The sequence below is a fragment of the Canis lupus genome, chromosome 10 (genome assembly GCF_011100685.1).
Source record: "Canis lupus familiaris isolate Mischka breed German Shepherd chromosome 10, alternate assembly UU_Cfam_GSD_1.0, whole genome shotgun sequence".
Taxonomy (NCBI): domain Eukaryota; kingdom Metazoa; phylum Chordata; class Mammalia; order Carnivora; family Canidae; genus Canis; species Canis lupus.
In genome coordinates this window covers 64,314,842-64,340,623 of record NC_049231.1, presented here as the reverse complement: position 1 = coordinate 64,340,623, position 25,782 = coordinate 64,314,842, and the positions used below count along the sequence as shown (strand labels likewise).

General features: G+C 35.8%; 1 protein-coding gene across 15 annotated transcripts in view; it reads left to right on the top strand.

The window, feature by feature from the left end:
• The window catches only part of WDPCP (WD repeat containing planar cell polarity effector), a 424,783-nt gene that overhangs the window by 269,360 nt on the left and 129,641 nt on the right, over nt 1-25,782 (top strand). For 13 of the 15 annotated variants that reach the window (XM_038551410.1, XM_038551407.1, XM_038551409.1 and 10 more), the window contains one exon: nt 13,597-13,699. In XM_038551410.1, the coding sequence (XP_038407338.1) occupies nt 13,597-13,699 (103 nt within the window). Of the gene's footprint in view, nt 1-13,596; nt 13,700-14,390; nt 14,466-15,950; nt 16,084-25,782 lie in introns of those variants that run through there. The other 2 variants (XR_005366139.1, XM_038551414.1) reach the window with 2 other exon arrangements.

The following is a 25,782-nucleotide window of genomic DNA, read 5'->3' as shown; positions in this document are numbered from 1 at the left end:
CAGAATTGAAGAGAGTTAGGGCCTTGCTCTGGATTAGGCTTTGGCTTAAGGGAAGCTCTGGCTGGTTTAATCTATGTAGACACTTAAAGTTTGTTTACATCAGCATAAGGCTGTTTTGCTTTCTTGTCATTCACGGGTTCACTGAAGTACCACTTTTCTTTTCCTTTAAGAACTTTCCCTTTGCATTTATAACTTGACTTTTTAGTGCAGAAACCTAGTTTTCAGCCTGTCCTAGCTTTTTTTTTTTTTTTTTTGGTTTTTTTGTTTTGTTTTGTTTTGTTTTGTCCTAGCTTTTGATGTGCCTTCCTCACTTAGTTTAATCATTTCTAGCCTTTGATTCGAAGTGAAAGCTCTTCCTTTTACTTGAACCTCTTAGAGGTCATTGTTAGGATTATTAATTGGCCCAATTTCAATATTTTTGTATCTCAGGGAATAGGGAGCCCAAGGAGATGGAAAGAGACCAAAAAACGTGCCGTAAGTGGAGCAATCAGAACACACACAATTATCAGTTAAGTTCACTATCTGATTTGGGTGTAATTCATGGTGCCCCAAAACAATCAATAGTAACATCAAAGATCACTGATCAGAGGTCACTATAACAAATTCAGTAATAATGGAAAGCTTAAAATACTGTGAGAATTACTGACCTATGACAGTGATCCAAAGTGAGTCAATAGTGTGGGAAAAATGGTGCCAATAAACTTGCTTGATTCAGGGTTACCAAAAAACGTTCAGTTAAAAAAAAAAGGAGTATTTATGATGTGCAATAAAGTGAAATGCAATAATACAAAGTATGCCTGTATATGCATTAGTACAATAAACATGAAAATACGAATAATTTTCTACAGAAATATAAATCTCTAAAAATAACATTCTAAAAAAATGAATTCAAATAGTCCAGTAGCCCCAAAGAAAATTCATACAAGTCAAAAATATTAACTCCTGAAAGGAAGCAGTAGGTTTTATTTATGAGTTCTATGAAAACCTCAAAAACAGACAATTTCCAGTAACTTTTCCTAAAATAAAAATATGTGCCCTGGAATTAAATTCATTTGGTAAATATATATATATATAAAAATTATTTCCACATAGTTTCACATTTAAAATGATTATTGTTCTGATTTATATAAGAAAGATGATTTATTCATTGTTCTCATTTATATAAAAAAGATGATTTACATAAGAAAGATGATTTATATATATATATATGAGCTGATTACTGAAATATTTTTCCATATAATTATTTGATACATTATTTAGTATGTTTCCTTATCTTAAAAGTTAATTTTCCTCACATTTGCAAATAAAGAACTTCAAAGTACTAACACATTATCACAAATGGTATTTTATTCCTGATTCTTAAAACTTACTGATCTGATTTGTCTGGTTTGAAGTGTTATTGGTTTTTTGGTTTTTTTGTTTTAAAAGATTTTATTTATTCAGGAGAGACACACAGAGAGAGAGAGGGGCAGAGACACAGACAAAGGGAGAAGCAGGCTCTATGCAGGGAGCCCGAACGAGACTCGATCCCAGGATCTGGAGATCATGACCTGAGCCAAAAGCAAATGCTCAACCACTGAGCCACCCAGGCATCCCTGAAATGTTATTGTAATAGATAATAGAAATAAATAACAGAGGACGCCTGGATACCTCAGTGGTTGAGCATCTGTCTTCGGCTCAGGGCGTGATCCCAGGGTTCTGGGATCGAGTCCCACATTGGGCTCCCTGCAAGGAATCTGCTTCTCCCTCTGCCTAAGTCTCTGCTTCTCTCTCTGTGTGTCTCTCATGAATAAACAAATAAAATCTTTAAAAAAAATAAAGATGAAAGTCTATTCAAGATTTTAGTTTTAAATATCTTGTTGTAAATTTGCACATTCATTCCAGTAGTACATTCAAAAGTCATTTGTGAAAGATAGTAAGAACCCAGTAACAGGAAGTTCTTTATTTTTGATCTTAGATGACACAGACAAGATATGTGTAAATATTTAAACCTGGATCATGGCCAAAGACTATCAGTGTTTGTCATCTTTTGTGCAGTGAAAGCCAATTACACTTAATAGTGCTAAATGATGATACTAATCTAAGTCAATTTGGCAAATGGTAAATTATAAAATTGTTACTGAGAATGACAAAAACTAAGTAGTTTATTCTTCTGAGCATTTTTCTGAAACCTTGCTTCCAGGATAGTGACACTTTAATAATAAAACCATCAACCAATGAGGTAACCCTAGTTGGGTGGCAGTAACGTTTGGGATTTATCAATATGACACTTTTCAAATCTGTTGCCATCCATGGTGTCCATTTAGACTTGTTATATGTCATTTTCATCTTATACAATAAATTTCCAAAAAGAGATCACCAAAAAAAAAAAAAAAGACTATATAACTTGTAATGTCTCCTTGTGCCTTGTGCCTCCAAGACACATGATTGTAAACAGCATGTGGTAACAGAGTCCACCTACTGTGAGAACTTTGATGGCTGTGTATCAGGGGCGGATCCATGTTTTATAGAGCTTGAAGCCTGTACGGTTTGAGGAGTACTTCTTAAGAAAAGAGTTTAAAATTTCAAATACAAAATTTGGTACTGGAAAGGCTATGTACAAATGAGAGGCAGTGAAACTTAAGTTTCATTAATTTTGTGGTAAATTCACCTCTGCATCTGGCACATAAATATTCCATAATTATGAATAGTAATTATTGATTACTATTTATTAATAGTGATTGAAATTGAACTCAGGGTGAGCAGAAGGACATGGCAGTCCTGGAGGTGCCCTCCTGAAATGCCTTAATAGGTGGTTTAACAGTACATTAGCCTGAGTTAGTCTCAACCCGCTTGATCCACATCCTTTATTCATGTATGTACTAGTATGTACCTAGTCAGGTACAAGACATGAAAATGAAATATAAAGCCAAGAGGCTTTTATTTTCTTGACATTTAGAATATGACCATTTCCCAGAGATACGTGAACACTTATCTAACATTTAAATTAAATGCCAACACTAAAACTATCCAAAAGTTAAAAAATGAGTGAAGCTAGAGGATAGTCAATTGGCAAGTGATATAGATATGTTGTACATTAGACCCTAAAGAGTCTTGCATCACACCCTAAAGGTTCATAACTATGTCAAACTGAGGAGCATGGAGTTAAAGGGATATATTTTCTACTACACTTTGGTAAAGACCACATTCAGATATATGAATAGCAAGGAGGCTCACAAGGGTATCAACAAGTAAATAGACTGTTTCTAAACAGATTAAGGAGCGAAAACCTTTATGGTACAGATGTAATAACAACTTAAGAACTGCTGAGGCTTACTCTCTTCAAATTAATGACTCCCAATTCTTTATAACAAAAAAATAAAGAGAAATCATAGAATTAAGGAAAAATGAGAGAGTAAGACAGAGAAAATGTTCCAGAAATAATTTGTGAGCCACACATCTTACAGCTAACACTTACATCACTGCTAAACATAATGTACTAGAGTTAGTAACCCACAAAGAAAACCGTATTTGTATGGGGATGATTCTTTCTCTTTGGTTTATATGTCTGTATAACAGTGCTATATATAGCCTTAATTTAGGGTATGTCTTTGATACTCTTTTTTTTTTTTTAAGTTTTATTTACTTATTCCTGAGAGACACACAGGCAGAGGGAGAAGCAGGCTCCCTGCAGGGAGCCTGATGTGGGACTTGATCCCAGGATCCCGGGATCACGCCCTGGGCCGAAGGCGGATGGTCAACCGCTGAGCCACCCAGGCATCCCAACATAAGAATTCTTAAATCAACTTGTTAAATTCCATGGAAACCTCTGAGGTGATTTTAATTATAATTCCACTGGTCTTTACAGATTTGTGGTCAGAATTGATCTTTATCATATACAGTCTTTTCAGCCATAAGCAGGTGTACCTATATTTTAAACAGGTGTTTATTTATGTTGGTCAATAATGGTTGGTAATTTCTTCATAAATTTATTGTATATTGGGCAGCCCGGTTGGCTCAGCGATTTAGCACTGCCCTCAGCCTAGGGCGTGATCCTGGAGACCTGGAATCGAGTCCCACTTCGGGCTCCCTGCATGGAGCCTGCTTCTTCCTCTGCCTGTGTCTCTGCCTTTCTGTGTGTGTGTCTCTCATGAATAAATAAAATCTTTTTAAAAAATAATAAAATAAATAAATTTATTGTATATCTTTTGTTTATTTTCAGTGAAGAATCATACTAATTTTGCCAGAGAAGAGAAAATAGAAAAAACACACCTACCTTATTTTATAAGGCTAGGATAACCTTAATAGCAGTCAGGCCTTATTAGCTGTTGAGCCCAAGTAAAGTTATAGACTTTTCTTAAGAACATGGGTGTAAAAGTCTTGAATAGAATTAACTAATTGAATATAGTAAGGTATATTTTTATATTATTACAGATTTCTTCACTGAATAATATTTCAATGGACGTACAGTGAAATTGCTTCCAGTTTTTCATTGTTACAAGTAATGCGGTCATTGCCAATCTTTGGACATACATTGTCACATCATTTCTTTTTTTTTTTTTTTATGATAGTCACACACAGAGAGAGAGAGAGAGAGAGAGGCAGAGACATAGGCAGAGGGAGAAGCAAGCTCCACGCACTGGGAGCCCGACGTGGGATTCGATCCCGGGTCTCCAGGATCGCGCCCTGGGCCAAAGGCAGGCGCTAAACCGCTGCGCCACCCAGGGATCCCTGTCACATCATTTCTTTAAGATTTTCCAAAGTAGGGATTTTATTACAGATTAATCACTGTCATTTTATTACAGATTAATCACTTTCAATTAAAATATCTGAGTTGCATAAACAGATTGGAATATGGAAATTTCTGTTGCACTTGCATCAAGGTTGAAAAACACTACTGTGGACTGAAATCAGAAAATATATTGCTGCAAGAATTTATGTAGAATGGAGATCTCATTTTATTTCTTCACAGTTCACGAAATGTATAACAGCCTGACATTACTTGCAAGTCAAAAAATGATAGTTATCATTGAAATTACTTTATCACAATATAAGTACTATTTTGCCTGGCAGTTTTAGGTTGAAATATTTTTAAGTCTGTAGCATAATCTAATTACAAAGCCACTTAGTTAAATAAGAATGGTGAGCACAATTCCAACCACTTAAAAATGTAAAAACTATTTTTAACTTGAGGACTATACAAAAGGTAGGCTATATTTGCCCCATGGGTCATACTTAACGGACCCCTGTTCTATAAAGTCTTATATTCCAGTAAATGTAGGTATCTAGTTCTCCCAAACTGTGTAACCAGTAAATATTCCTTTCAATAATTTAATTCTAGTACAGTTAACGTACAGTGTTATATCAGTTTCAGATGCACAATATAGTGATTCAACAATTCTGTTCATTACAGGTGCACATCATGACAAGTGTACTCTTAATCCCCTTCACCTATTTCATGAACCCTCCGATACACCTCCACTCTAGTAACCATCAGTTTGTTTTCTGTAGTTATGAGTCTGTTTCTTGGTTTGTCTCTTTATTTCTTTGTTCATTTGTTTTGTTTCTTAAATTCCCACATGAGTGAAATCATAAGATATTTCTCTTTCTCTGACTTATTTCACTTACCCTTATGCTCCATCCATGTCATTGCAAATGGCAAGATTTCATTATTTTTTATGGCTGAATATTATTCTGTTGTGTATGTGTATATATTTTCTGTATCCATTCATCAGTCGATGGATACGTGGGCTCCTTCTGTACCTTAGCTATTGTAAATGATGCCGCAATAAAGATAGAGGTGCGTGTATCCCTTTGAATTTGTTTTTGCATTCTTTGGGTAAATGCCCAGTATTGGGATTGCTGGATTATAGGGTAGTTGTATTTTTAAATTTTTGAGGAACCTCCATACTGTTTTTCCACAGTTGCTGAACTGGATTGTATTCCCACCAATAGTGTAAGAGGATTCCTTTTTCTCCACATCTTCACCAACACATGTTTAGACATTCTGACAGATGTGAGGTGATTGTGGTTTTCATTTCCCTGATGATGAGTGGTGTTGAGCATCTTTTCATGTGTTTGTGGGCCATCTGTATGTCTCCTTTGGAAAACTGCATGTTCATGTCGTCTACCCTGTTTTAAATTGGATTATTTGTAGGTTTTGGTGTTGAGTTGTGTAAGATCTTTATATATTTGAATACTAACCTATTATCAGATATATGATTTGCAAATATCTTCTCCCATTCAGTAGGTTGTCTTTTAGTTTTGTTGATTGTTTCCTTTGCTGTGCAGAAGCTTTTCATTTTGATGTAGTCCCTATGGTTTATATTTGCTTTTGTTTTCCTTGCCTCAGGAGACATACCTAGAAAACTGTTGCTGCAGCTACCAGAGAAATTACTGCCTGTTGTCTCTTCTAGGATTTTTATGGTTTCTAGTCTCACATTCAGGTCTTTAATACATTTTGAATTTATTTTTATATATAGTATGAGAAAGTGGTCCAGTTTCCTTCTGTTTCAGGTTGCTGTCTAGTTTTCCCAATACTATTTGTTAAAGAGACTGTCTTTTTCCAATTGCATATTCTTTGCCTCCTTTGTTGAAGATTAACTGATCCTATAAACATGGGTTTATTTCTGGGTGCTCCATTCTGTTCCATGGATCTATGTTGTTGTACCAGTACCATATTGTTTTGATTCCTACAGACAGTTTTGATGAAATCTGGAATTGTGATACCTCCAGTTTTGTTCTTCTTTTTCAAGATTGCTTTAGCTATTCAGAGTCTTTTGTGGTTCCATACTTATTTTAGGATTATTTATTCTAGTTCTGTGAAAGATGCTGTTGGTATTTTGAAAAGTATTGCAATAAATCTGTAGATGGCTTTGTGTGTGTGTGGGGGGGGGTAATATAGACATTTTAACAATACTGACTCTTCTACTCCATGAGCATAAAATACCTTCCCATTTGTTTGTGTCATCTTCAGTTTCTTTCATTAATGTTTTAGAATACAGGTCATTTACCTCTTTGGCTAAATCTATTCCTAGGTATTCAGCTTTGGGCTGCAGTTGCAAATGGAGTATTTTTCTTAATTTCTCCTTCTACTACATTATTAGTAAAGAGAAATGCATCATATTTCTTTATATTGGTTTTGTATCCTGTGACTTTGCCAGATTCATTTATTATTTCTCATAGTTTATTTTGTAGAGTATTTAGGGTTTTCTGTATATAGTATCATGTCATCTGCAAATTGTCCAAGTTTTACTTCTTCCTTACCAATTTAGATGCCTTTTATTCCTTTTTCTTGTCTGATTGCTGTGGTTAGGACTTCCAGTACTATGTTGAACAAAAGTAGAGACACTGGACATCCTTGTCTAATTCTTGATCTTAGCAGAAAAGCTCTCAGTTTTTCACCATTGAATATGATGTTAACTATGGTTTTTTTATATATGGCCTTATTATGTTGAGGTATGTTCACCCTAAACCTACTTTGTTGAGGTTTTTATCATGAATGGATGTTATACTTTGTCAAATGCCTTTTCTGTATCTAATAATCACGTGGTTTTTATCCTTTCTTTTGGTGTGTCGTATCACGTTGATTTATTTGCAAATATTGAACCAATGTTGCATCCAAAAAATGAATTCCACTTGACCAAGGTGAATGACTTTTTTAATGTATAGTTAGATTTGGTTTGGTGACGTTTTGTTAAGTATTTTTCCATCTGTGTTCACCAGAGATATTGGCCTGTAATTCCCTTTTTTGTAGTGTCTTTATCGGACTTTGGTAACAGGGTAGTGGGAGTCTCATAAGTGAATCTAGAAGCTTTCCTTCCACTTCTCTTTTTGGAATAGTTTGAGAGAATATATACAACTCTTCTTAAAATGTTTGGTAGAATTCACCTGTGAAGCTGTCTGGTCCTGGATTTTTTTGTTTGCAGAGTTTTTTGATTATGGATTCTATTTTCATTGCTGGTAATTGGTCTGTTCAAATTTTCTGTTTGTTCCTGAGTGAGTTTGGGAAGATTATATGTTTTTAGGAACTTACCTATTTCTTCTAGATTGCCCAATTTGTTGGCATATAATTTTTCATAATGTTTTCTTATAATTCTGTTTCTTTGGTATTGGTTGTTATTTCTCCTCTTTCACTTATGGTTTTATTTATTTGAGACCCCCCCACCTCTCTTTTTTAATGAGTCTGGGTAAAAGTTATCAATTTTGTTGATCTTTTCAAAGAACCGGGTCCTGATTTCATTGACCTGGTTATCCTTTTCTTCTTCTTCTTTCTTCTTTCTTCTTCTTTTTTGTTTCTATTTCATTTATTTCTGCTCGAATCTATTATTTTCTTCCTTCGGCTGGTTTGGAGTTTTGTTTGTTCTTCTTTTTCTAGTTCTATTAGATGTAAGGTTAGGTTATTTATTTAAGATTTTCTTGCATCTTGAGTGAGGCCTGTATTGCTATAAACTGCCCTCTTAGAATAGCTTTTGCTTCATCTCAAAGACTTTAGACCATTGTGTTTTCATTTTCATTTGTCTCCATGTAACTTTTTATTTCCTCTTTGATATTCTGATTGACCTATTCATTGTTTGATAGCATGTTATTTAACCTCCATGTATTTGTGTTCTCTACAGATTTTTTCTTGTGTTTGATTTCTGGTGTGCTAACACTGTGGTCAGAAAAAATGCATAGTATAACTTTAATCTTTTTGAATTTGTTGAAACTTGTTTCGGGGCCTCACTTGTGATCCATTCTGGACGGTAATCCATGTGCATTTGAAACAAGTGTGTATTCTGCTATTCTAGGATGAAATGTTCTGAATAGATCTGGTCTAGATCCATCTGGTTAGATCCATTTGATCCAGTGTATTATTTAAAGCCACTGTTTCTTTGATTTTCTGTGTGGATGATTTATCCATTGATGTAAGTTGGGTGCTAAAGTACCCTACCATTATTTATCACTATTGACTATTTCCTTTATGTTTGTTATTAGCTGCTTTATGTATTTGGGTGCTGCAGTTAGATGTGTAAATATTTACAATTATTATACCTTCTTTTTTGGATTGTTTCCTTTATCGTTATATAGTGTCCTTTTTCCTTTATTAGTCTTTGATTTAAAGCCTATTTTTTCCAGCATACGTTTTCCTACCATGCCTTTCTTTTCACATCCTTTTGTAGAAGTGTTTTTCCATCTTTATTGTACTTTCAGTCTGCATGTGTCTTTAGGTCTAAAATGGGTCCCTTTTGGGCAGCATATAAATGGGCCTTATTTTTCTTTTCCATTCCTTCACCCTGTCTTTTGTTTATTTTTTTTCACCCTGTCTTTTGATTGGAGTATTCTGTCCATTTACATTCAAAGTAACTATTGACAGGTATGTACTTATTGCCATTGTATTACTTGTTTTATGGTTGTCTTTGTAGTTCTCTGTTCCTTTGTTCTCTTGCTCTGTTCTCTCATGATTTGCTGCCTTTCTTTGTGATATACTTGGATTCCTTTCTCTTTATTTTTTGTATATTACCAATTTTTTATTTGTGGTGACCATTAGGTTTATATATAACATCTTCTGTATATTACCAGTCTATGTTTAGGTGATGGTCACTTAAATTTGAAACCATTCTTTTAGCACTAAATTTTTACTCCTTTCCCAGCCCTGTTTTATGTATATGGTGGCCTACTTTATATCCTTTTATTCTGTGAATAAAAGGTAATTGGTCTGTTCAAATTTTTACAGGTGTGATTTTTACAGGTATATTTAATTTTAGTGCCTGAGTGATTTTTACAGGTATATTTAATTTTAGTGCCTTTTTGCTTCTTTTCTTTCTCTTGCCTGTGATCTTCCCTTTCTGCTCAGAGCCCCCTTTAACATTGCTTATAGGGCTGGTTTAGTGGTGATGAATTCCTTTAACTTTTGTTTGGGAAATGCTCTCTCTCTTTCTATTATAAGTGATTTCTATGCTGGATAGAGTATTCTTGGCTGCAGGTTTTTTCTTTCAGTCCTTTGAATATATCATGCCACTCTTTTCTAGCCTACAAATATCTGCTGCAGAATCTGCTGATAGTCTTATAGGATTTCCCTTGTATGTAACTGTTTTCTTTTCTCTTGCTGCTTTTAAAATTCCCCTTTTGCTGGCTTTTTGCCATTTTAATTACTATGTCTTGGTGTAGACTTCTTTGGGTTAATTTTTGGGGCATCTCTTTACCTCCTGGTTCTGCATTTCTGTTTCCTTCCACAGATTTGAGGAGTTTCCAGCTATGATTTCTTGAAATAGAATTTCAACCCCTTTTCTCTCTCTTCTCCTCTGGGGTCCCTATAATGTAAATGTTATGCTTGATGGTATTGCTGAGTTCCCTTAATCTGTTTTCATTTTTATTTTTTTTTCTCTGTCCAGTTAGCTTGATTGTTTTCCATTACTCTCTCCTGCAAGTCCCTGATTTGTTCTTCCACTTCCTCTAGTCTGCTATTTATTGCATCTAGTGTATTTTTTGTCATCTCTGATTAGCTCTTTTTTATGTTTTCTGTCCCTTTCTTGAGGGTATCACTGAGTTCCTCTACTTTTTCCTCAAGTCTAGTATCTTTATGGCCATTACTTAAAATTCTCTATCAGGTATATTACTTATCTCCATTTCATTTAGCTGTCTAGCTGTGATTTTGTCTTGTTCTTTCATTTGGGACATAGTCCTCTGTCTCCTCATTTTGTGTAACTCTGTGTCCTTTTTTATTTTAGGGAAGTCTGCCATATCTCTTGCTCTTAAAAGTAGTGGCCTTAGGGGAGCCTGGGTGGCTCATTTGGTTAAGCATCTACTCTTGGTTTCAGCTCAGGTTGTGATCTCAGGGTTGTGAGATTGAGCGGGGCTTTGTGCTCAGCAGGGAGTCTGTTTGGGAATCTCTTTCTCCCTCTCTTTCTGCCCCTCTGCACCCTATGTGCTCTCTTTCAAATAAATAAATAAATCTTAAAAGAAAAAAGAAAAGTAGTGGCCTATGAAGAAGAGTGCCTTGCAGTGCAATGTTCCAAGTTCACAGAACTCAGCGCTTCAGGTATGTCTCCTATATGGGTTGCTTGTGCAGTTCTGTATGGCTGAGCTGCATTTGCCTTTAGCTTTGTCATCTACAATGGCTCTCTTTGCCTTTTGTGTGCAGAATTTGGTCACTGTTTTGAAAATGGGCCATTCTGGGGCCATGGTGGGCCTAAGTTGAGTCAAACCAGGCATTTACCAGAGATGCAGTAGCACAAAACTGCAAAGTTGGCCCCTGTGTTGGCCCTTGAGCTTTTGCTGGTGGGTGGGGCCTATAGCTAGAGTTGATGTCTCCCTTCAGCCCACTGCTGGTGCCACAGGTGGGCTGGAGTAGGGGGTTATCTTACCTTCTACCTTGGGTAGGAGTCACTTTGGAGTGGTGCTCACCCTTGTCAGGGCTCCTTGCACACTGCCAGTCTTGTGGCACCGCTTTGGATGAGCTCCTGCCACGGACATACTAGAGGGGGAAAGTCTACAGTAGAATGTAGGGGTGAGGCATGTGGTGCCAGCATGGTCTTCACTAGTCTGCTGAGGGAGAAAACCTGCAGCCACCTGGGAAAACTTGCCAAGACTGGTGGGGTTAGGGATGCAGATTGGCAGAAGCGCAACAGGGCAGGGTGCACTGTTAGTAAGCTAAGTGAAACATGTTGGTGCTGTGCTGGTTCCTGCAGGTATCCATGTATTTAGGCTGGAGGGCAAGGGAGTGAAATGTTGCCCAGAAGCTATTTTGTTCTTGGAGAAGCCTCCCAAAGATCCCTGCCCCTCCAGCACATGCTCTGAGATTAGTAAATAAATCTTATTCCCCTTATTCCCCAGGCATTTTTCAAACTGCTGCTTATATGTCATAACTCAGTGGGACTGTTTATAGTAAAAAAGATTAAGGGCAGAAAGTCTGTTTCCTGTTGTCCTCCCAGCTCTTCCAGAACTGAGGCCACTGATTTTTAAAGTTCCAGGTGTTACATCCCACTGATTTTTAAGAACTTGTGAAGTTAGGTCCTTCTGGTTTTCAAAGCCAAGTGTTATGAGGATTTGTCTTCCCCATGTGTCTCCCGTGCCTAGGATGCCTGGTATGCCTGATATGGGGTCTGTTGCTCTCTCCTCTCCACATCTGCAGTATCCCTCCAGGGGAGAGTTCTGTGGGTCCATTTGGCTCCTGACAGCATCTCCACCTTTCCTTCCCTCTTTGATGTGGCTTCTTCTCTGTATTTACCTGTAGAGAGTTTGATCTGTCAGTCTTTGGGTCATTTTCTGGGTTATTTACACTGATGTAGGTGTTACCTAGTTGAATCCATGGGATGAGTTAAGCTTATGAACCTCCTACTCTGCCATCTTCCCTGGAAGTCTCTGCAACCAATAAATATTCTGAATTTTTAAAAACAAACAATTTGAAATTATGTCTTTTTCAATTTGCATTTATTTGAATATTAACAAAGTGAATTATCTTTCATGAGTATAGGGCATTTATATTTCTTCATGGTAAACTGGCTGTATTCTTTTTCCATTTTTTAAAAAGATGTATTTATTCTAGAGAAAGAAGGATAAGGAAAGAGAATCTCAAGCAGACTCCCCACTGAGCAGGGACCTTAATGTGGGGCTCGATCTCATGATCCTGAGATGACTTGTGCTGAAATTAAGAGTCAGACACTTAAATACCTGAGCAACCCAAGTGCCCCTTCTTTTTCCATTTTTATTAACAATATTCCAGCAATCTTTTTCACACCAAAAATAGTTCAAAATCCTTTTTAGTGGCTATACCTACTTTAGTATTATTTTATATTGCTTTCTCCCACACATCCAAGACTCCTCTGTATTTAAAGATATGCCATTACCTAACAGAGCTGTGTTTTTTAAATCTATACATATATGCACCAGATACCAATTATGTTACTTTTTCTCTATTTTCCCTCCTAGCATAACTTTTATTTGTCCTTCAAGATTCAGATCAAGGATCAGTTCCTTCTCTTTACCTGCACAGCAAATATTTGTGCAAGTATCTGTTATAAAACCTATCATACATTATATAATTAACCATTGTTCACAATGGTCTGTCTCCTCATCTGGGCTCACAGCTTCTTGAGACATGGAATCACAACTGATCTCTACATTCCTGAACAGTGCCTGACATGTAGTTAGCACTGATTATCTTTTGACTGTATGAGTTCAAGATCATAGTAATATTAATAATGTTAACAAAGTAGCATATGTCAGACACACAAATGTCAAATTTGTGCAGTAGTATTTCTTATAAAATGTTTATCATAATATAATATACAATTGAATTTTGAAGTCCTCTCAGATATTAAAATCTCACCAAAGAACATAGCAATAGAGTTTTTTTTCCCTGACAAAACTATGTCAGACATTTAGTTTAAAAACTTGCATTTTTCCCTTAGGAATTAAAATAACTTATTTAAATAATGCTATTGCGTATAGTCATAATCTACTATTCAAGAAAATTTTCTTATATTGGTAAAGAAAACTAAGAGAATTAAAACAAAAAAAATACTCCTCAGTCATGTCTGATTTGTAATCTGAACAGTAAGCTCTTTTGTTCAAAATCTTTGTAACTATGACCAAGATTCATTTGGATTAATCTTTTATTTTGCTTTATTTCCAAAGGACATCCATTACTTTGCACTAGATAAGGGTGAATTGGCACTAGCTGAAGTGGCAAGAAAAAGAGCTTGTGATATTGATGCGGAATCAATAACCTCTGGAGTTGGTAAGAATTAATGCTGTTTTCTTTAACTACTTTTTGTTTCAATCAATACTTACTCAGTATCATTTATATTTATGTTTGTAGGACATGGCTGGTTAATTTGAATTACTTTCTTTGTAAAGAAAGTGACTTTTAAAAAAGAATTACGGTTGGTAAATAATACAATATGCATATATAAGTGGGAATTTTGGTGATATAAAAATTAATAACCACTGATTAATCACCATTTAGGAAAAAGTTAAAAGGACACCGTTCTTTTCATAAGATTTTTGAGGAAGAGTTTATTATCATAAGTGCTCTTATTAATATTAGCCAACACAGGAACTTTTATAATTACTTATACACATAAACATGTCATATCTCAAAAGAATTCTGTCATATATCAAAGTATTTCACATGGAAAAAAAAGTATTTCACATGGGATTTTAGGTTTTATGGGTAATTTGTTCTCATTTAGAAGCTACTAGTCATTTTACAGCATAGTCTTCCAAAGAAGACCAATCAGAAACCTAAATTTAATCTACAGGTTCATTCAAAATTTTATATTTAAAAATGTAGTTTTTAAACTACTGTAATATCAACATGAGCTTCCATTTCCTAAACTTAAGTTTGTCTGATGTGACTAAATCTGGTATTACTGATCTCTGGACATCCCAATTCCCATTCTTTCTGGCTTTTACTATTCCTGGATTAGGCAAAGGATCTTCAGAATTGTAAAAGAATTCATTTCTCTGTGGAACTCCTAATAAACAAAGAAGATTTATACCTTGTAAGTTTACTTCAAATTATTATAACAAGTCTCCCCAATGATTGATCCTCTTTGTTTTTATAATGCTGTTTGCACCAAAAGGAGCAATTGTCAGCTTCTAATGATGGGGGTTTTGCATCTTAACGCTATTTAAAGTTACTAAGGGTAAAAAGGATTGTGAAAAATTATCACAAAATTTCCCGAAAATGAAGAAAAACTCCACTTTTCACCAGAATGCTTTCCATGTGCTGTGAGTGGTTTGATTAGATTACTGTAGCCAGCTGATACTTCCTAGCCAAGGACCCTTTTTGAGCCCTACTTCATTTCTAGCAAATATCTTTCTTCATTGAAACCCCGATCCTCCCCACTTTTCAGCCTTTCTTTCAGGCTTTACCCTTTGACCTTGATTACTCTCCCTTGACAAAGATACCATTCAGTAACAATAGTACCTATCAAGAGGTGAACATTCAGATGAATGTTCTACTCCACTTTTATTTTGGAAACTGGGGTAACTCCCACTCAAAATTAGAAAAGGAATTAGGAAAGAATCTCTAATTTGTTCATTGTAGTTTCTGTCTAGTTATTTAAAAAAAATTAAAGATTTTATTTCTTTGAGAGAAAGAGCATGAGAAAGTGAGAGATCACAAGCAGGGGACAAGGGTAGATGGAGAAGCAGACTCCCTGCTAAGCAGGGAGCCCAATGAAGAACTTGATCGTAGGACCCTGAAATCATGACCTGAGCTGAAGGCAGACGCTTAACAGACTGAGCCACCCAGATGCCATGTCTGGTTCTTCCATACAGCCCACATTATTCTGGGGAAAGCTAATTTTCTCTCAAATTCCTTCAATTTAGTCCAAATCTGCTTTCTCATACTTTTCTGAAAGCAGAAAATAATTAAGTTTTTGGCTTTCAAGAGTGTTCTTTGATGCAAGCCATCAATATAACTAAAAGCAAGAGTTGCCAAAGGAAAAGTTAAATGATAATAATCTGAACAATTTGAAATTTTTTTAAATTTTTTATTCTGGTATAACATACATACAGAAGAGCACATAAATCATAAATGTGACTCAACAGATTTTCACAAAGTAAATACATTCTCATAACCATTACCCAGACCAAGTAACATACATTACCAGGACCACACAATCCCTCTCATATCTACCTTAAGGTACTACATCCTGGCCCAACTATCTTTACTTATAACACTATAAATTAGTTTTACCATTCTTTCAAATTTTAAATAAGTGGAATATATATTATTCTTTGGTATTTGGCTCCTTTCACTCAACTTTATGATGTAAAACGTGGATCTGCTGGGTATGTGCTTAAAGTGGATTTGCTGGGACAAAGGATATATTCATATGTTCAACTTCAGTAGTGTGGGAAAAGAAAAAATTTTCCTCTGTCCTTTAAGGTTTTTCCACCTGAACTAAAAAATTTATATAAGACTGATTAATAGAGAAACTAACGATATGTTGGCTAATTGTATTCAAATTTTTTAAAAGATCCAAGAAAAAAAAAAGACTGATTAATGGAAAATGAAACAAGGTTTAACCCAGGAAAACTGAATATCTCACCAAAACAGCTGAAGCCACCAGCTTAAATACCATCTCCATCTAAAGACAAAAGAAGATTTGCAGGTAGAGGATTAGTTATGGAGGGTACCATAAAAAGCATAGTAAACAAGACTGAAGTTGTCATGCAGATTTAAATTCATGCCTTTTCCACTGGTAACAGTTTCTAGACATTTAAGGGTAATCCCCTTCTTCCTGATACCAAGGGAGACACCCTTATAAATGGAGGTTTCCCTTATACATGGAAACTTAGGTTTCAGAGATCTTCTAATATCTACAGTTTCTTTAAACATACCAGCTCAGAATAATCAATATGCCAAAGAGACATTTTTGAATCAAATTTATATATTCTTTTTAAAAAAGTTTTTATTTAAATTCCAGCTAACATACAGTGATTTAATATTAGATTTCATTCTTTTTTAAGGCTGAGTAATATTCCATTGTATGCATGTATATATGTACACATGTATACATACATACATACATACACACCACTTCTTCTTTACCCATTCATCAGTTGATGAACATTTGGGTTCCTTCCATAATTTGGCTGTTGATAATGCCATTATAAGTATCGGGGTGCATGTATCCCTTTGAAGAAGTATTTTTTTTATTCTTCAGGTAAATGTCTAGTAGTGTGATTGCTGGTAGTTCTGTGTTCAATTTTTTGAGAAATTTCCGTCCTGTTTTCTAGAGTGGCTACACCAGTTTGCATTCCCACCAACCCACCAGTGCAAGAGGGTTCCCCTTTCTCCACATCCCAAAGATGCATAGCTTAGGTGGAAAAATCTGCTCCCTGACAATAGCTATTTCCAGTTTTCCTAAGGAGCTGTAACAATTTGTCTTCTCACCAGCAGTCCATAACAGTACAGCTTGCTCCATGCTCACTGGTGCATGATATCGTCTGTCGTGCATTTTAGCCATTGTGGTGGCTAAACATTAATATTTGGCATATGTGACACACACACACATACATATATAAATATATGTTCCTAGGCTTTTTATTTAATTGGTCTCTTTGTACTTGCACAAATATCTCAGTGTTTTTTTTTTAATTGAAGTATAGTTGACACACAATATTACATTAGTTTCAACTGTACAGCATAGTTATACCACAAGTTTATATCCTATTTCATGTTCACAAGTGTAGCTATCCTCTGTCACCATCTGCTATTCCAGTACCACTGACTAGATTCCCTATACTGTACCTTTCACCTCATGACTTCATTCTGTAACTGGAAGCCTGTATCTTCTACTTCCCCTTCATTAATTTACCCATCCCCCACCCATGTCCCCTCTGGCAGCCCTCAGTTTTTCTCTATAATTACAGGTCTGTTTCTGCTTTTGTTTGTTTTTTTAGATTCTGTGTATTTATCTATGTCTGACTCATTTCACTTAGCATAATATCCTTAGGTCCATCCATGCTGCCTCAAATAGCAAGATCTTACTCTTTTTTATGGTGGAGTGTGTGTGTGTGTGTGTGTGTGTGTGTGTGTGTTACATTTTCTTTATCCATTAATCTATTGATAGACTCTTGGGTTATTTCCCTATCTTGGCTATTATAAATAATGCTGCCATATATAGGGGTACATATATATTTTCAGATTAGTGTTTTCATTTTCTTTGGGTAAATACCCAGTAGTGGAATTACTGGATTATATGGTTTTTGTTTTTTTTTCTATTTTTTTTAATTTTCTGAGAAACATCCACATGGCTTTCCACAGTGGCTCTACCAATTTACAATAGATAAAAGTACCTTTAGCTCCACATCCTCGACAACACTTATATCTTGTCATTTTGAATAGAGCCTTTCTGACAGGTATAAAGTGGTATCTCATTGTGGTTTTGATTTTGCATAATTCTGCAAATGTCGAGCTCTGTTTCATGTACCTATTGACCATATGTTTGTCTTTTTGGGGAAAATGTCTTCAGGTAGGTACTCTTTCCATTTTTTTAACTAGATTGGTGAGTTTTTTGGTGGTGGGTTGTACACATTTTTTTTTGTACACATTCTTAACATATTTTTAATATTAACTGCTTATCAGATGGATCATTGCAAATATCTAATCCCATTCAGAAGGTTGCTTTTTGTTTTGTGGATGACTTGTTTCACTTTTCTTAGAGGAAAAAGCAATCGCTTTTAATTTTGGTGTGGTCTCAATGGTTTATTTTTGCTTTTGTTTCCTTGCCTGAGGAGACAGGCCTAGAAGATACTGCTAAGTCTGCTGTCAAATAAATTATTACGTTTTCTTCTAAGGTTTTATGGTTTTAGGTTTAACATTTAAGTCTTTAATCCAATTTGAGCTTTTTTTTTTTTGTATGGTATAAGAAAGTAGTCCAGTTTGTGTTGCATATAGCTGTCCAGTTTTCCTAGCACCATTTGTTGAAGAGACTGTCTTTTCTCCATTGTAAATTCTGAAGATTAATTCACCTTGTAAGTGTGGGTTTATTTCTGGATTGTCTGATCTATGTCATGGATCTATGTGTCTGTTTCTGTGTCAGTACCATACTGTTTTTGATTACTACAGCTTTATTGTGTATCTTGAAATCTGGGATTGTAATATATCTCACAATTGCTTTGCCTATTCAGGATCTTTTGTTGTTCCATACCAATTTTTGATTATTCTAGTTCTGTGCGGGGAAAAGCTATTGGGATTGCAATGAAACTGCAGATTACTTTGGGTATTATGGACATTTTAACAATACTGGTTTTTCCAATCCATAATCATAGAATATCTCCATTTTTCTGTGTCTACAATTCCTTTCATCAGCATTTTATAGTTTTCAGAGTACAAGTCTTTTACCTCCTTGATTAAGTTTCTTCTTAGGTATTTTTTTAAGTGATATTGTGAATGGAATGGTTTTTTTTTTTTTTTAATTTCTCTGCCACTTCATTATTAGTGTATAGAAACTCAACTCATTTCTGTGTATTAATTTTGTGCTGAAACTTTACTGAATTTATTTATCATTCCTAGTAGGCTTTTGAGGGAGTTTTTAGAGTTTTCTATGTATCGTATCATATCATCTGCAAATGGTGACATTTTAACTTTTTCCTTATTAACATGAATGCCTCTGATTTCTTTATCGTGTCTGAGTGCTGTGGTTGTGACTTCCACAGTTCAGTGAAAGTGGTGAGAATGGACATCCTGGTCTTACTTGAGCTCTTAGAGGAAAAGCTCTCAGCATTTTACCATTAAATATAATATTAGCTGTGGATTTCTCATATATGGCTTATATTATGTGGTGTCATATTCCCTGTAAAGCTACTTTATTGAGAGCTTTTGTCAGAGATAGATGTTGAATTTTGTCAAATGCTCTTTTTTTTTTTTAACATCTATTGAAATGATCTTGTGATTTTTATCCTTCATTTTATTAATGTGGTTTGGCACATTGGATGGTTTGCAAATATTGAACCATCTTTGCCTTCCCGGAATAAAGCCCACTTACTTGTAATGAATGATCCTTTTAATGTCATTGAATGTTGTTTGCTGATATTTTGTGAAGGGTTTATGTATCTTTGTTCATGAGGGTTACTGGCCTATAGTTTTCTCTCTTTTTTTTTTTTTTTTTTTAGTGTCTTTGGCTTTGGTATTGAGGTATGCCAGTCTTGTAGAATATATGTGGAAGTTTTCCTTTCTCTTCTGTTGTTTGGAATACTTTAAGGAAAATGGGTACTGTTTTTTAAAGATTTCTATTTATTTTTGTATTTCAGAGAGAGACTGAGAGAGCACAAATGGGGGGTAGGAATAGAGGGAGAGAGACAGACTCCACAATGAACATAGAACCCAATGTGAGGCTCAATCCCATAAGAGTTTTTTGATTAGAGATTCAGTCCTGTTACTACTAATTGGTCTGTTCAGATTTTCTATTTCTTCTTGATCCAGTTTTGGAAGACTGTAGTTTTCTAGGAATGTATCCATTTCTTCTAGGTTGTCCAATTGGTTGATATATAATTTTTTGTAGTAGTCTCTTTTAATCCTTTGTATTTCTATAGTATTTTGTTACTTCTCCTCTTTCATTTCTGAATTTATTTACTTGGATCCTCTCTTTTTCTTCTGATGTATCTGGCTAAAAGTTTATCAATTTTGTAGATCTTTAAAAAAACACAGCTCTTGGTTTCACTCTTCTTTTTTTTTTTTTTTTTTTTTTGTTTGTTTCTCCTATCTATACTTCTATTCTGATACCTGTTTTTTCCTTCCTTTTTCCTTCCTTATACTCATCTTTGGCTTTGCTTGTTCTTCTTTTTCTAGATCCTTATAATTGTTAGGTTATATTGTTTGAGACTTTTGTTTCTTGATGTATCTCAATATTGATATAAACTTCGCTCTTAGAACTGTTTTCACTGCATCTCAATGATTTTGAACCATTGTGTTTTCATTTTATTTCCAGTGTTTGATTTCCTATTTGATTTTTTTTTGTGGACCAACTGTTTGTTTTGTAGCATGTTGTTTAGCATCCACATATTTGTGGATTTTGTGACTGATTTCTAGTTTCATAGTGGTGTGTTCAGAAAAGATGCATAGGATACCAATCTTCTTCTACTGATTAAGACTTATTTTGTGGCCTGCCTTCTGATCTATCCCAGAAAATGTACCATGTGCACCTGAAAAGAATGTGTATTCTGTTGCTTTTGGGTGGAATGTTCTATACATATCTGGTAAGTCCATCTGGTCTCCTTTGTTTTTTAAAGACACTTTTCTTTCTTTCTTTCTTTCTTTCTTTCTTTCTTTCTTCTTTCTTTCTTTCTTTCTTTCTTTCTTTTTTACAAGTTTTTTTTTTTTTTTTAAATTTTCAGCTAGTTAACACACAGTGCAATATTAGTTTCAGGTGTAGAATGTAATGTTTCATCACTTACAATACCCAGTACTCATCACAAGTGTTTTCCTTAATATCCATCACCTGTTTAATCCACACACACACACACACACACACACACACACATCCCCTACAGTAACCATCATTTTGTTTTCCATAGTTAAGAGTTTTTCTTGTTTTGCCTCTCTTTTTCCCATTTCATTTGTTTTGTTTCTTAAATTCCACATATGAATGAAATCTTACGGTATTTGTCTTTGACTTATTTTACATACCATAATACACTTTACCTCCATCCACACTGTGCAAATGGCAAGACTTCATTCTTTTTGATGGCTGAGTAATATCCCATACCTTACTACCTCTATATCCATTCATCAGTTGATGGATATTTGGGCTCTTTCCATAATTTGGCTATTGTTGATAATGCTGCTATAAAAATTGGGGTACATGTGTCCCTTTGAATTAGTATTTTTGTATCCATTGGGTAAACCCTAGTCGTGCAATTGCTGGACAGTAGGGTAGTTCTATTTTTTTTTTAAGATTTTATTTATTTGTTCATGAGAGACACAGAGAGAGAGAGAGAGGCAGAGTGAGAGAGAGACAGAGAGAGAGAGAGAGGCAGAGGCACAGGCAGAGGGAGAAGCAGGCTGTATGCATATGCAGGGAGCCTGATGTGGGGACTCAATCCCAGCCTCCAGCATCAGACCCTGGGCTGAAGGTGGCACTAAACCGCTGACCAAGTTCTATTTTTAACTTTGAGTAATCTCCATATTGTTTTCCAGAGTAGCTGCACCAGTCTGCATTCCCACTGTTTTCATATTGATATTCTGTCTGGATGTTCTATCCTTTGATGTAAGTGGGGTATTAATTCCTTTGTATTATTGCATTGCCATCATTAACTTCCATTGTGTCTGCTAATGTTTCCTTTATGTATTAAAGTATTTCAGTATTGGGTAGATAGATAGGTACCCTCTGGTTAAACTGATCCTTTTATCATTATGAACTGTCCTTCTTTGTCTCATGCTGCAGTCTTTAAGACTATTTTGTCTGATATAAGTATTGCCACCCTGGCTTTTTTTTTCTTGCTTCCATTTACATGGTACATCTTTTCCATCTCTTTACCTAAAGTCTTTGTGTGTCTTTCAGTCTCAAGTGGTTCCCTTTTAAGCAGTATATGAGTCTTGTTTTTTTTTTTTAAATCCATTCCGTAAGCCTTTGTTTTTTGATTTGAGCATTTAGACCCTTTACATTTAGAGTAATTATTGATAGGTATGTACTTACAGACATTCTGTTCATTATTTTCTGGGTTTTGTAATTTTTCTCTTTTTGCAATTGATAACTCTCTTTAACACTCTCTTTAATAAAGGAATGCTTGGTATTCTTAGTTTCTTGAATCTTTATTATAAGTATGGGCTTGTGGTTACCAAAAGGTTCATATATAACACCTTATGTATATAGAAGTCTGTATTAAGTTGATAGCAATTTAAGTTCAAACACATTGTAAGAGCACTTTTACTACCCTTTCCATGTTTTACATATATATGTTAGGTATTATATTTTTTAAATTCTTATTTTTCTCCTAACTATAGCCTTTGCCACATAAAGAAGTCCATTTAACATTTCCTGTAAGGCTGGTTTAGCGGTCATGACCTTTTTAAACTTGTTTGAGAAACATTTTCTCTCTCCTTTATTTTGAGTGATTACCTTGCTGGGTAGGATATCCGTGGCTGCAAGTTTTTCCTTTTAGGACTTTGAATATAAAACATCACATGCTTTGACTTACAAAGTTTTTGCTGAAAAATCAGCTGTCACCCTTGTGGAGTCCCTTGTATACAACTGTCTTCTGTTCTCTTGCTCCCTTCCAAGGGATCCATTAACCTGTCTTCATTTTTTTAAATTATTTTTTTCTTTAGCTGTTCAGATTGGATGCCTTTTATTACCATGTCTTCCAGATCACTGATCCATTCTTCTGTATCCATGAAACTATTGATTCCTTCCAGTATATTTTTCATTTCCATTACTGTATTCCATTCTGATTGGCTCTTTCTCATATTTTCTATCTCTTTGTTGAAGGTCTCAGTTCTTCCACCTTTTTCTTCATACGGTAAACACAGAACACAGAACACAGAACCCAATGTGAGGCTCAATCCCATAAGAGTTTTTTGATTAGAGATTCAGTCCTGTTACTACTAATTGGTCTGTTCAGATTTTCTATTTCTTCTTGATCCAGTTTTGGAAGACTGTAGTTTTCTAGGAATGTATCCATTTCTTCTAGGTTGTCCAATTGGTTGATATATAATTTTTATATCTTTATGATCATTACTTTCAATTATTTATCAGGTATATTGCTTATCTGTTTCTTTTATTTTGGTTTTGTTCTTTCACTTGGGGAGTATTTCTCTGATTCCTGATTTTAGGCCTACTTCCTGTGACTGTTCCTATGAATTATGCAGGACAGCTGCTTCTCTGAAATGTGAAGGAGTGGTCTTGTGTATGATTTTACCCTGCCACTGGGTGGCAGTGTGGCTGGCATGAGCGAGGAGTCATAGGACATTCCCTGCTGGGGCTGCCCTAGTGGAATGGCCATATCTTAAGTGGGCATAGGCTGGGACAGTCCCAAGATTTCCCACACAGAGGGTGTCCCTGCAGAATTGCTGAAGCAGATGCAAGCTATGGTGTCCTAGGTTGCTCTGTGCTGGGGGGCCTTTGGCAGGGTAATTGGTTCCAAAGCAAGTATGAGCCAGGAGATCCTGAAGAACTCTGAGCCAGGGTGTTCTAGGGTGCACCGTGCCTATGCCACCCTGGTGACATCGTAGAGCTGCAGCATGTACTGCACCGGGGCCACCTTGGAATGGCGAGGGATGGTGTGAGCTAGGGGCACAGGGCTCACAGAAGTGGTAGGCCATCTAGGATACATGGACCCAATCCTATCCACACTATCAAGGTGGAGGGTTTATGTAAACCTTGGCGCTCACCAGCCTCTCTGACCCAGAGTTCCAGCAGCTCCTCCACTATTTGGTAGGGTTTTAGGGCTAGTTCCTTTATATTTTAGTCACTCTTTTAAACAACAGCTTTTTTTCTATGCCTCAGGGTGTCTGGGACTGCAGGGAGCAAGGGATCTAAAACTCACTGAGACTGCAGACTGGCTGTAATGTCCAGACCCTGGTCCACTCTGTGCCATCAAGGTTGAAGAGAATGTAAGCTGGCACTCACCTGCCCCCTTTAACCTGGAAAGAATTCCAGCAGCTCCCACTATTTGGGAGGGTTCTAGGTCTTATTCACTTGTATTCTAGTTACTCTTTTAAACTACAGCTTTTGTTCCATCCCACGCGACTGACAAACCTGCTTATGGTCCTCAGTACTATCCCTCCTCACTGCTGTTTGCAGCATCAGGAAAGAGTGGTCCTTTCATCATTATGTCTCTATCTTGACATTGTCTGTGTGGTTACTCTTTTGTTGTGAGGAAACCGTTCTACCAGTGCACGGTTCTTTAGGAGGAACTGCTGTGTAAACAGGTATAGATTTGGTGTGTCTGCAAAGGAGGGGGAGTTCAGGGTCTCCCTCCATCGCCATCTTGGACCCGGTATCTCACTGTTTTAAGGAATTCTGGCTTAAAGTCTTTACTTATTTGTTGAAATACAATTGATACATAATATTAGTTGAAGGTGTACAACATATTTATTCAACAATTATATACATTATTAAATAAGCATGATTATGGTAGTTACTGTGTCACCATGCAAACTTATTACAGTATTATTCACTGTACTTCCTGTATATTTTTCATGCTTGTGATTTACTTATTTTACAAATGGAAGCTTATGGTTCTTAATCTCTTTCATTTATTTTTTTTTAAGATTTTATTTATTCATGAGAGGGGATCCCTGGGTGGCTCAGCGGTTTAGCGCCTGCCTTTGGGGGAAGCAGGCTCCATGCAGGGAGCCCACAGTGGGACTCGATCCCGCGTCTCCAGGATCACACCCTGGGCTGCAGGCGGCACTAAACTGCTGTGCCACCAGGCTGCCCTCACTTATTTTGGTTATCCCTACCCACCTCCCTGTGGCAGCTACCAATTTCTTGTATTTATGAGTCAGTTTCTTTTGTTTGTTCAGTTGTTTTGTTTTTTAATTCCACATATAAATGAAGTTATGTGGTATTTGTCTTTCTCTGTCTGACTTACTTCACTTAGCATGATGCCCTCTAGGTCCATTTATGTTGTCTCAAATGGCAAGATTTCCCTTTTTTATATGGTTCAGTAATATTCCTTTGTGTGTGGTGTGTGATACAAACATGTATACAAACACACACACACAAATCACATTGTATTTATCCATTCATCTACTGATGACCACTTGCATTGCTTCCATATCTTAGCTATTGTAAATATTCTGCAAAAATGACATCTACGTCTTTTTGAATTAGTGTTTTCACTTTCTTCAGAAAAATATTCAGGTATGTAATTATTGGGTTCTATGATATTTCCATTTTTAATTTTTTGATGAACCTCCTTACTGTTTCTCATAGTGGCGACACCAATTTACATCTTACCAACTGTACATGACTATTCTCTTTTATCCACATCCTCACTAATGCTTTTGTCTTTTTGATACTAGCCATTCTGATTGCTTTGAAATGATATCTCATTGTGATTCTGGTTTCCATTCCTCTGATTATTAGTGATGGTGGGCATCTTTTTATGTGTCTCTTGGCTATATGTCTTCTTTGGAAAAATGTCTATTCAGGTTCTCTACCCATTTTTTAATCAGACTATTTGGGGTTTTGGGGAATGGGTGAGTCATATAAATTCTTTATATATTTTGTTTTTTTTTTTAAAGATTTTATTTATTTATTCATGACAGACACAGGGAGAGAGAGAGAGAGAGAGAGAGAGAGAGAGAGAGAGAGGCAGAGACACAGGCAGAGGGAGAAGCAGGCTCCATGCAGGGAG